Source organism: Phoenix dactylifera, chromosome 1 (assembly GCF_009389715.1).
Source record: "Phoenix dactylifera cultivar Barhee BC4 chromosome 1, palm_55x_up_171113_PBpolish2nd_filt_p, whole genome shotgun sequence".
Taxonomy (NCBI): Eukaryota; Viridiplantae; Streptophyta; class Magnoliopsida; order Arecales; family Arecaceae; genus Phoenix; species Phoenix dactylifera.
Window position 1 is genome coordinate 19,492,927 of NC_052392.1, and position 12,413 is coordinate 19,505,339.

Below are 12,413 nucleotides of genomic sequence, written 5' to 3' on the forward strand. Positions count from 1 at the left end.
GACTCACCAGGGTGCCCCCACTTAGATCGGAGCGTGTTGTCATAGGAGGCATCGAATGGCATTGAAGGACGTCGAATAGCGTCGAATGTCGTTGAAATGGCGTCGAAGTGGCGTCGAATGTTGTTGAAGGGCGTCGAATGTCGTCGAAGTGCGTCGAATGGAGTCGAATGTCGTCGAAGGGCGTCGAATGGCGTTGAATGGTATCGAAGGACGTCGAATTGGCATCCCGAGCTTGGTCGAGGCATCATTGGAGACACATACAGGAGACGGACTTCATCCGTTGGCGGTCGTGCGCCCTTATTCGGAGCGGGGCGACGTTGGAGATAAAGATATCCGTAGACCGTTTTTTGGATTCTCCTACCTGGAAATACATAAAATATTGAAATTATTTGAAGCCAAAGTGGCGTCCTGTACCTTTTGAAGATATTTTGATGGCTCTCGAGCTTCGAAGTTCCTCAGGACTTGGCTCAGCACCGGCCTTCTGAGGTTGGCCTTTGGAGCTCGTTCTTCTGAGCTCGGTCTGCATGAGCTCGGCCTGCGTGAGCTCGGCCTCATGAGCTCGGTCTTCTGAGCTCGGCCTCATGAGCTCGGCCTGCATGAGCTCGGTCTACATGAGCTCGGCCTGCGTTAGCTCGGCCTTATGAGCTCGGTCTTCTGAGCTCGGCCTGCATAAGCTCGGTCTTCTGAGCTCGGTCTGCATGAGCTCGGCTCGGCCTGCATGAGCTCGGCCTGCTTGACCATAAGAGGATTTAACTTCATAGCACTTTCTTGGGGTGGAATCTCCTGTGAATCTAGCCAGAGGAGCGCTCATCCTTTGGAAGACATTATAGAATAAGGCATCAGCCGAGTTTTCATTATGTACTAAAATCCTTTTTAAAGCCTTGCAATGATGAAGGAAATAGCTACAGCGTCGTCATAAAATCCTTTGGTCTTCATCGGAAAAGGAGATGACTTTCGCAGTGCACGGATGCTTTAAGGAAGCTCCTTCTTCCGAGCTCGATGCTTCAGGCGCCTCTACTCGCCCGCCCTCTGATGATATTGTTGATGCCCGCGAGAGGTTAGTTGTCGTCCCGCTCCTCACGCGACATTGGGTTTTGTTCCTCAGGCTCTCTCCTGTAGGCATGATCATGGACAAAACAACTCAACCGACCTCGGCGGACAAGTGCCTCGATCTCATCACGGAGCTCGTAGCAATCCTCCGTATCATGGCCACGATCTCGGTGGAAGTGGCAATACTTTTTCGAGTGCTTCCGCGACTCTGTCGGTCGCATCCTCAATGGAGGTCGGAGGTAGCCCTGACCCTCAACTCCATGAGGATCTCTGCTCGGGTGGATATGAGGGGAGTGTATGTCTGAAACTTTTGGATGGGAGACCTCGAGTGAGCTAGGCTCTTGGGCCAAGGAGGCTCTTTCTCATGCCAGGGGGATCTGCTGCTTGGTTGGGAGCGCTCCTCGTGGCGCGTCTTCTGCATCTTGGCAGGTCGTTCGGCTGTCTCCCGCCGAGAGGCCATGGCTTCCTCAGCCTTGGCGTACTTGCGAGCTCGGACCAACATTTCAACAAAGTCGGCGGGGAAGCTCTTCTCGATGGAGAAGAGAAATTTGTAGGACCGAGTTCTAGTCTTCAATGCCGACATGACGATTGACTGGTCGAGATCGCGAACCTCCCATGTGGCCGAAGTAAAGCGACTGATGTAGTCTTTTAAGGATTCTCCCTCCTTCTGCTTGATGGCGAAGAGGGAGTCTGAGGTCCGGCGCTGACGCCGGCTAGCGGCAAAAAAGGTGGCGAGCTGCCTGCCCAGTTGTTCAAAGGAGAGAATCGAGTTGGGTTTTAGTCCGGAGAACCAATGACGAGCTGCCTTACGGAGAGTCGCTGGGAAGGCTGTGCAGAGTAGAGCGTTTGTGGCTCCTTGGAGTGTCATAAGGGCCTTGTAGCTCTCCAAATGATACAGAGGATCGGATGAACCATCATATGGCTCAATCTGTAGCATCTTGAACCTCTGGGGGATTGACTCATCTGCCAGCGTCTCGCTTTGGGTTTCGGTCTTGAAGCATCTGCATCTGCCGCTCCAAGTCCTCAACTTTTCTGCCGAGCTCGGGTGGGGCTCCTGTTGCAGCTTGGCATGGGGCAGACCCCGCCTCAGATGGGTGCTTCCGTACTCGAGGCGTCAGGCTTCGGTGCGAGTTCTCAGGATAATGGATGCGGAACAAGCCCTCCCGACTTGGGGGTCGAGCTTGGTGGGAGCTTCGGTGGTGGCGACGCTCTACAGAGAAATGACGCCGCGAGCGGCGTCCTGAGGACTCATGCTCGTGAGAAGAGAGTAGAGGTTGGTCTTCTACTTGCTGTAGGCCTTGAACGGCCACAGTGAATGCTTGGACTTGTTGAACAAGCAGGTTGAACTGCTCTGGTTAAACTTGGGGGACTGGATCCACCAGAGGCCTTGGTGTTGGATTCTGGATTGAGTGTCCAGGACTTGGTACGCGATGCCGGGAGGCGTTAGAGGCTCCCTTACTCCTTAGCTTCATGGCCACGACTCGGGCCTTTCCTCTAGCGCCAACTGTTGCTGGAAATTGGACCCGGGGGTGACCATTGGCTGAGAAGGAGGGAGCTCCGGCAAGAGATGGCGGGTGGCGGTCCGTCGGCGGGCGGCGTCCTGCGGGAGACCTGCAAAAAGTCGGTGGCCGGGGTTTCCGACGCCGGCCCTCCGATGCTTAAGTCAGAGGAGGCTAATGTGTAAGGGGAGAGAGATTATCCTCTCTAGTTTTATAAAGTCCAGCCCTTTCTAAGAGGAAGAGGTTTCCCTTTTATAGGAGGCATACAGGGTTACCTGTGATGTGACTGGGCGAATTAAATGAGTTTCCGTCATGATTGAGTGTGGTCATCTGAATTAATGCGTTGCCGTGGAGGACGGGACTAGAGCCAATGAGTTGTTGTGGGTGACCGGACGTAGTTGAGTGAGTTGATGAGTTGCCGTGGATGGCCTGAGATTTTGAGTAACCCGGAGATCCGTGGAGACCATGCGCATTAATTATTGACAGTCGTAGCAGGGTATGATCCCTAGTTGATGTGTCGTGGCATGGCCGGCAAGCAAAGCATGGTACGGTGAGACTGCAGGGCATGGCCGCAGCATGTGGACGACGAGCTCGGTCTTCTGAGCTCGGCTTGCATGAACTCGGTCTTCTGAGCTCGACCTGCATGAGCTCGGTCTACATGAGGTCAGGCTTGCTGTCGGATTTGAGTGCTTTAATTGTACTTGTAGGATGGTCCATTTTTCCCCCCAACACAATCTAAATAGACGTGCCTACTAAATCATGGTTATTTTTGATGCCTTCTGTCTCCTTGTTTCTTCATCTTTCCAAGAATATTATTACCACGACAGTGTCAAATAACATCGCCATAGGCAAACCATTTTCTTCATGGAACTTCTCCCTTTTGTATAACTGCAATGGAGATGCAAGTAACATAGCAAGTGTAGGGTTTTAGCATGTTATAATGCGCAGCGGAAGCTAGGGATTTTAAAAATTTCTTAATAAAGTCCCTATGCATGAAACCCTTTTAAGCCTAGATCACCTTAATGATTACAATCAAATGATATAAAATAAATGCAGAATTAGTAGAATACCTCAAACGCTAATCCAAAGTGTACAATCTCCACGAGGCGTCCAAGTGTCCGCCCTCCAATGGTGATCCACACGAAAACTTGATCAAGACTTTAGCTCCAAAGACTTTTGATCCTTAATGCAGAATTCTTCTAAAGAACTCTAATGGCTTGCTTTCCTTCCTTTTTATTTTTCTTTAGCCTTCTAAAATCACTTCTAATCCTTTTGTCCTAAAGAAGACCACCTTGTCTTGGCTTAGGACACACTAGAAGCAATGCTAGAAAGAAAGAAACTAATGTAAGAAAGAAAGAAGAGAGGAGTGGGGTGGAATTGGAATGATGAAACCCATGGAGTGCTAACCTATTTATAATAGGTGTAGGGATGCATCTCCAAGGGATGCATCCCATCCACACATCCTCTCATGAAAGGGCATCATCTAAAGGGCCATATCAAATAAGAGGAGGTGCAGATCAAGTGAGGAGGTGTATCAAATGATATGTCCTTTCATGTGGTGCCATATTTTGACCAAGTCAACATCACATGCTAATCACATGTCCATCACGCCTCACCTCTTGATCTTTCATGATGATGATCCAAGGGCTCCAATGCAAGGCGCCATTCACTTGACCCATTATGTCTTCATCCAATGGTGGGATTAAGATCCAATGGTCAATTATGGTAGCCATCCTCTAACCCAATCCAATTGGGTTAAACCAACTCTCCATTATGTCTTCATCCAACGGTAGATCAAGATCTAACGGTCTAGATTGAATGATTTATTAAATCTAATCCAATTAGACTCAAACCAAGCCAATTAGGTGCCAACTCTTGGCTAACCCATATTAGAATATGATCTAATCAAATTAGATCAATTAAGAATCAGATTCGAATCCAATTCGAATCAGATTCGAATCCAATTCGAATTAGGAGCTAAGGTTTGCAACACCTGCTAGGATGTTTATCTTGCAAACATGATCTAATCCAATTAGACCCTTGATAAGTTTTCTTGTGTGTGACCCATTGGGTTCCATACTTAGCCAGCAATAGGTGTGAGTGCGAGTTGACCCAACTTGATTAGAACTCTTCTAATCGATTTAAGTCCAAACTGCGCGAACCCGAACTTAACAATTAGAATCCTTTCTAATTGGTGATCGAATTAACTCTTTAATTTGATCAAACCTATAAAACAAGATTGACGTCTAGCAACGTGTCATGTCTACCCGGAAAATATGGAATTTGGTGGAAATACCAAAAATACCCTTCAGTGGCAAGTTACCATGCAATTCAATCCTTTAATCAAACTGCATCCCAAAAATGCATATGAGTATGAATATATGTCAAACTCAATTTCATATTCATATTTTTCTCAATCTTTTAATGATAATTCAAATAATGAAACATTAGAAACTCTTTCTAATTTTCATTCTACTTTGATCAAAGGTTTCCTGAATTATCATATGATTAGAATAAATAGGATGCTATCTTCTCTTACTAGAAGTGATTAATTCCTTGTTGACCTACTCATAATCTTCGTACACAATTCACCATATCCAGAAGACCTCGTACATAACTTATTGTCATGAATGAGTGTAAACCAAAATATGGGTTCATGTGCACAAGATACCATGGTGATCTCAGGTCATAGGATCAGTTGCACAACTCCCACTAAGAGAATCATCTTTTGACATGTAAGTAAGACTTCATAAGATTTCTCTTCGTAGGTCAATTCAGTGAACTCATTCCTCTAATGAGCACCCACATCTTTGTATTAGTGTCTCCACACAAATGATTGTGAGATCAATCATCCTCTGCGTCGAGCATACATAAGACATGCCAGTCTTTCCGGTAATCATTGATCTCCGACTCAATGTACCAATGACTGGGAATATTTAAGATTAGGATTTTAGGATTTTAAGTCTCACTAGTATGATCTCATCATAGTCTTAAAACCATTGCCCTAAACTAAGGAGTTTATCATAAATATAATCAACAGCATATGATAAAACATAACGCCTTTATTCATATTTAAATGTCATGTACATGATTTGGACAAATCAAAAGAAAAAACCTTTCGCAATACATATTGCGATTGGCTTGTAGGGCATCTACTCTTTCAATCTCCCACTTGCACTAAAGCCAATCGCTTTTATATTTTATCCCCATACAATCGAGGTGGCGATCGAACTGCTGTTGTGGTAGAGCTTTAGTGAACGGGTCTGCTAAGTTGTTCTTTGTGTCTACTCGTTCAATGACTATGTCTTGTCTCTCGACGATCTCTCGAACGAGGTGGAAGCGTCTTAGAATGTGCTTGGATTTGTGATGAGATCTTGGTTCCTTTGCTTGAGCAACAGCTCCAGTGTTGTCACAATAAACTGAAACTGGTCCAGCAATCTCAGGAACTACTCCCAACTCAGCGATGAACTTCTTCATCCAGACAGCTTCCTTAGCGGCTTCACTTACAGCGATGTATTCTGCCTCAGTAGTTGAGTCAGCTACAGTTTGCTGCTTGGAACTCTTCCAGCTCACTGCACCACCATTTAGGGTAAAGACATACCCTGAAGTGGACTTGCTATCATCTGGATCTGATTGAAAACTAGAATCAGAAAATCCTTCTAGTTTCAACTCAGATCCTCCATAAACTAGAAAAATATCTTTAGTCCTTCTTAAGTACTTAAGAATATTTTTCACAGCTATCCAATGATTTTCTCCTGGATCAGCCTGGAATCTGCTTGTTATGCCTAAGGCATAAGCAACATCAAGCCTAGTACATAGCATAGCATACATAATTGATCCTACTGCCGAAGCATAGGGAATAGAATTCATTCTATTCCTCTCTTCAGATGTCTTAGGAGACATCTTCTTAGAGAGACGTATGCCATGACTCATAGGTAAGTAACCTCTTTTATTTCCTTCCATGCTGAATCTTTTTAGCACACGATCTATGTACTTAGACTGGGACAAGCGTAGCATCCTTTTAGATCTATCCCTATAGATCTTTATACCAAGTATATAGGATGCTTCTCCCAAGTCTTTCATGGAAAAGCTTTTTGATAGCCAAGTCTTGACCGATTGTAACATTGGAATATCATTTCCAATGATTAGTATGTCATCTACATACAATATTAAGAAGACAACGGCACTCCCACTAGTCTTCTTGTACACACATGGTTCATCCACATTTTTGATAAAACCAAACTCTTTGACTGTTGTATCAAAACGGATGTTCCAACTCCTCGATGCTTGCTTTAATCCATAAATGGATCTCTTAAGCTTGCATACTTGATTTGCTCTCCCACTTGAGACAAATCCTTCTGGCTGTGTCATGTAAACCTCTTCCTCAAGATAACCATTAAAGAAGGCGGTTTTGACATCCATCTGCCAAATTTCATAATCATAGTATGCAGCTATTGCAAGCAAAATCCGAATAGATTTAAGCATGGCAACTGGTGAAAAAGTTTCATCATAGTCAATTCCTTGCTTTTGCCTGAAACCTTTTGCCATCAATCTAGCCTTGTAGGTTTCTACTTGGCCATCTGCTCCAATCTTCTTCTTATAGACCCATTTGCAACCTATAGGGTTAACACCTTCTGGTGCATCAACCAAAGTCCATACTTGGTTGGTATACATAGAGTCTATTTCGGATTTCATAGCTTCTAACCATTTGTTAGAGTCATTACTCATGATAGCTTCCGAATAGGTCAGAGGATCATCATTTTCGATGATGTGGGCTTCATCATTCTCAATGATAAACCCATACCTCTTAGGTGCATTTCGCACTCTATCTGACCTTTGGAGAGGAGATGTGTGTTGTGGTTGTACTTCATCAATGGGTACATTTGGTTGAAGAATTTCTTGTGTTTCTATTTGTAGGTCTTGAACTTCATTAAGTTCAATTCTTCTTTCACTGCCCTTTTCTAAGATAAACTCTTTTTCTAAGAAAGTGGCATGCCTACTAACAAATACCTTTTGTTCAGTAGGGTGATAGAAGAGATATCCAATACTTTCTTTGGAATAACCTATAAATGTACATTTATCTGATCTAGCACTTAGCTTATGTCCAAAATTTCTTTTGACATATGCTTGGCAGCCCCATATTTTAAAATATTTAAGATTGGGCTTTCTACCTCTCCATATCTCATATGGAGTACTAGATACAGATTTTGAAGGTATCCTGTTTAGCACATATGTAGCAGTTTCTAAGGCATAACCCCAGAAGGAAATAGGAAGATCTGTAAAGCACATCATGGACCTTACCATATCTAATAGAGTACGATTCCTCCGTTCAGCTACACCATTTAGTTGTGGCGTATACGGAGGTGTCCATTCAGAGAGAATGCCCTTTTCTTTAAGATGATTTAAAAATTCACTAGAAAGGTATTCACCTCCTCGATCAGATCGAAGGATTTTAATACACTTTCCGGTTTGTTTTTCAACCATACTTTGATACTCTTTAAACTTATCAAAGGCCGAATATTTATGTTTCATAAGATACACAAATCCGAACCTTGATAAATCATCAGTGAATGTGATGAAGTAAGAGTATCCACCTCTAGCTGGAGTTGTCATAGGACCACATACATCTGTATGTATAAGTCCTAATAACTCACTTGCCCTTTCTCCATGTCCAGTGAATGGAGACTTGGTCATTTTTCCCATAAGACAAGATTCACAAGTTCCTAATGATTCATAATCATAAGGATCAAAGAACTCTTCTTTGTATAACTTGTTAATTCTTGATTCACTTATGTGACCAAGTCGGCAATGCCAAAGGAGGGTATTATTCACTTCCTCTCTCTTTCTTTTATTGCTTTTATTAATATGAAAGACATTGTCATTAAGTAATAAAACTAGAAGACCATTTTCCATAATGCCATTGCAAAGATGCTTATTAGAAAAATAAATAGAGCAACCATTGCCCTTTCCATTAATTTCAAAACCTTTCTTTAACAACAAAGGAATGGAAATTACATTTCTAATAATTTTGGGCATATAATAACAATCTTCTAATTGTAGGAGCTTTCCCGAAGGCAATTCCAAGTTGTAGGTTCCAACAGCTTCAGCCTGGATGGACTCTCCTCCAGCGCCATACAGCTCGAAGTCACCTTTCTTCAAAATTTTAATTTTCTGTAGTCCATGCAAAGATTTGCAAATGTGAAAACCACAGCCGGTATCCAATACCCATGAATTTGAATTTGAAGAACTTAATGACAAGTTGGCATGTAACATAAACATACCTTTTGATGCAACTCTTGCATCGGTCTTCATACTTGCAAGAAAACTCTTGCAATTCCTTTTCCAGTGGCCAACTTTGCCGCAATGAAAACAGGTACTTGATCCGGAGTTTTTCTTTCCTTTTTTCTTTTTGATGCTACTCTTGGGGTTCAATCGTTTCTTAGAACCTTTATTTCCCGATTTCCTCATAGAGGTGCTATTTATAAGAAGGAGTGGACCTTTATCCTTCTTAATATGCCCTTCAGCTGTTTTGAGCATATTTAACAACTCGGGCAGGGAGGTGTTCAGCTTGTTCATGTGAAAGTTCACAACAAACTGAGAGAATGAATCAGGCAGTGATTGCAGGATCAAATCCTGACTGAGCTCACTATCCATAGCAAAACCTAATTGACTTAATCTGGTGATCAAGTCTATAACCATAAGAACATGGTTTTGCACTGAAGTTCCTTCATTCATTCTAGCACGGAACAACTGCTTAGATATCTCATACCTAGCAGTCCTGCTTTGTTCTCCATACAACTCTTTTAAATTGAGAAGTATGGATTGAGTGTCCATGCCTTCATGTTGCCTCTGTAATTCATTGTTCATAGAGGCAAGTATGATACATTTGACAGTCACACTGTCATTTTTCCACATCTTATGTGTGGCAACCTCCTCTTCTATAGCATCATCCCCTAGATCTCCAAGATCAGGGGTTTCAAGTATATAGGAAATTTTCTCCTGAGTGAGTACTATCTTTAAATTCCTCAACCAGTCCACATAGTTTGGTCCGGTCAACTTGTTGGCATCTAAGATGCCTCTTAGTGAAAGTGAAGAAGCCATTTAATAATTCTACATATGCAAGAACAAAACTAATATAAGCAGACCAATCATGATGACATGTTTGCAACTAGATAAGGACTTTAATCTAATTTGTCTCCTACTATTTTTATCGAATATCATAGCCCTCCCCTATGATAAACGTGAAAATATAATTTTTCTTAGTAGGGTTGAGATCCTAATTCATCATAAAAAGCCTTGTGTTTACACAACAAACTCTTATGAGTTCAAAGGTAGGAAACTCTTTCCAATTGCATCTCATGCAATTCTCAACTTTATCTTGTCCTCTTAAAATACTTATTGCCTTGTGTTAGCACAACAAACAATAATATTTTAGTTAAGTCAAACCCTTCATTTCCATATAGTCATATTCGAATAATATTGCCCTTGTGGTTGCACAACAAGGCAATATATTAAAATATGCCATAAGCATCTTAATGCACCAAGACAGTATAACATCAGTCCCCATTGCAAGTCTTGTGTTAGCACAACAAACTAGCATGGATCTTGACATAATAATATCGAGGCATGAAGGAAGGCTATCAATAGTGTTATATCAATATTAAGCGTATCCATAATAGGCAATCAAACAATTGGCCAGGTAAGCAGGTGGGAGGCTCCCCTTACTCAGAGAGTAAGGTCCTAATTAAGTAACCACCTTTAGTGCTTTCCTTAGACACCAATTAGATTAATTGTTCTAGAATGGGTTAGCTCAAAGTTTTTCAACACTATGACTTAATATAATTTTTATTGAGGGCTTACTAGTCTCTAGCACATTCTTTAATTGTAACATACATTTAACATGTCTAAAATAAACTATTATGCATCATAGCTATCTCATAGCATGTATAAATCATAAGCAATTAATTAACATGCTTCAACATATTTTCATATGGAAAATTTCATATCATGATATTTTATTACATAAAATATCATATATTAATCATAATTATTTGATTGAACCAATTAAGGATGGCTCTGATACCACTGTAGGGTTTTAGCATGTTATAATGCGCAGCGGAAGCTAGGAATTTTAAAAATTTCTTAATAAAGTCCCTATGCATGAAACCCTTTTAAGCCTAGATCACCTTAATGATTACAATCTAATGATATAAAATAAATGCAGAATTAGTAGAATACCTCAAACGCTAATCCAAAGTGTACAATCTCCACGAGGCGTCTAAGTGTCCGCCCTCCAATGGTGATCCACATGAAAACTTGATCAAGACTTTAGCTCCAAAGACTTTTGATCCTTAATGCAGAATTCTTCTAAAGAACTCTAATGGCTTGCTTTCCTTCCTTTTTATTTTTCTTTAGCCTTCTAAAATCACTTCTAATCCTTTTGTCCTAAAGAAGACCACCTTGTCTTGGCTTAGGACACACTAGAAGCAATGCTAGAAAGAAAGAAACTAATGTAAGAAAGAAAGAAGAGAGGAGTGGGGTGGAATTGGAATGATGAAACCCATGGAGTGCTAACCTATTTATAATAGGTGTAGGGATGCATCTCCAAGGGATGCATCCCATCCACACATCCTCTCATGAAAGGGCATCATCTAAAGGGCCATATCAAATAAGAGGAGGTGCAGATCAAGTGAGGAGGTGTATCAAATGATATGTCCTTTCATGTGGTGCCATATTTTGACCAAGTCAACATCACATGCTAATCACATGTCCATCACGCCTCACCTCTTGATCTTTCATGATGATGATCCAAGGGCTCCAATGCAAGGCGCCATTCACTTGACCCATTATGTCTTCATCCAATGGTGGGATTAAGATCCAATGGTCAATTATGGTAGCCATCCTCTAACCCAATCCAATTGGGTTAAACCAACTCTCCATTATGTCTTCATCCAACGGTAGATCAAGATCTAACGGTCTAGATTGAATGATTTATTAAATCTAATCCAATTAGACTCAAACCAAGCCAATTAGGTGCCAACTCTTGGCTAACCCATATTAGAATATGATCTAATCAAATTAGATCAATTAAGAATCAGATTCGAATCCAATTCGAATCAGATTCGAATCCAATTCGAATTAGGAGCTAAGGTTTGCAACACCTGCTAGGATGTTTATCTTGCAAACATGATCTAATCCAATTAGACCCTTGATAAGTTTTCTTGTGTGTGACCCATTGGGTTCCATACTTAGCCAGCAATAGGTGTGAGTGCGAGTTGACCCAACTTGATTAGAACTCTTCTAATCGATTTAAGTCCAAACTGCGCGAACCCGAACTTAACAATTAGAATCCTTTCTAATTGGTGATCGAATTAACTCTTTAATTTGATCAAACCTATAAAACAAGATTGACGTCTAGCAACGTGTCATGTCTACCCGGAAAATATGGAATTTGGTGGAAATACCAAAAATACCCTTCAGTGGCAAGTTACCATGCAATTCAATCCTTTAATCAAACTGCATCCCAAAAATGCATATGAGTATGAATATATGTCAAACTCAATTTCATATTCATATTTTTCTCAATCTTTTAATGATAATTCAAATAATGAAACATTAGAAACTCTTTCTAATTTTCATTCTACTTTGATCAAAGGTTTCCTGAATTATCATATGATTAGAATAAATAGGATGCTATCTTCTCTTACTAGAAGTGATTAATTCCTTGTTGACCTACTCATAATCTTCGTACACAATTCACCATATCCAGAAGACCTCGTACATAACTTATTGTCATGAATGAGTGTAAACCAAAATATGGGTTCATGTGCACAAGATACCATGGTGATCTCAGGTCATAGGATC

The 12,413-nt window shown here is 41.5% G+C and overlaps 1 protein-coding gene across 1 annotated transcript; it reads right to left on the bottom strand.

Annotated features, from left to right (window-relative positions):
* Window positions 1–1,273: 1,273 nt before the first annotated feature.
* Window positions 1,274–1,987, bottom strand: LOC120110599. The gene has a single exon (XM_039126089.1). The coding sequence runs from the start codon at window positions 1,985–1,987 to the stop codon at window positions 1,274–1,276; it is 714 nt and encodes a 237-aa protein (XP_038982017.1).
* Window positions 1,988–12,413: the final 10,426 nt, after the last annotated feature.

What these genes read in the sequence shown, in the direction of transcription:
- LOC120110599 (XM_039126089.1), bottom strand. Translation starts at nt 1,987, where the DNA reads ATGCTACAGATTGAGCCATATGATGGTTCATCCGATCCTCTGTATCAT.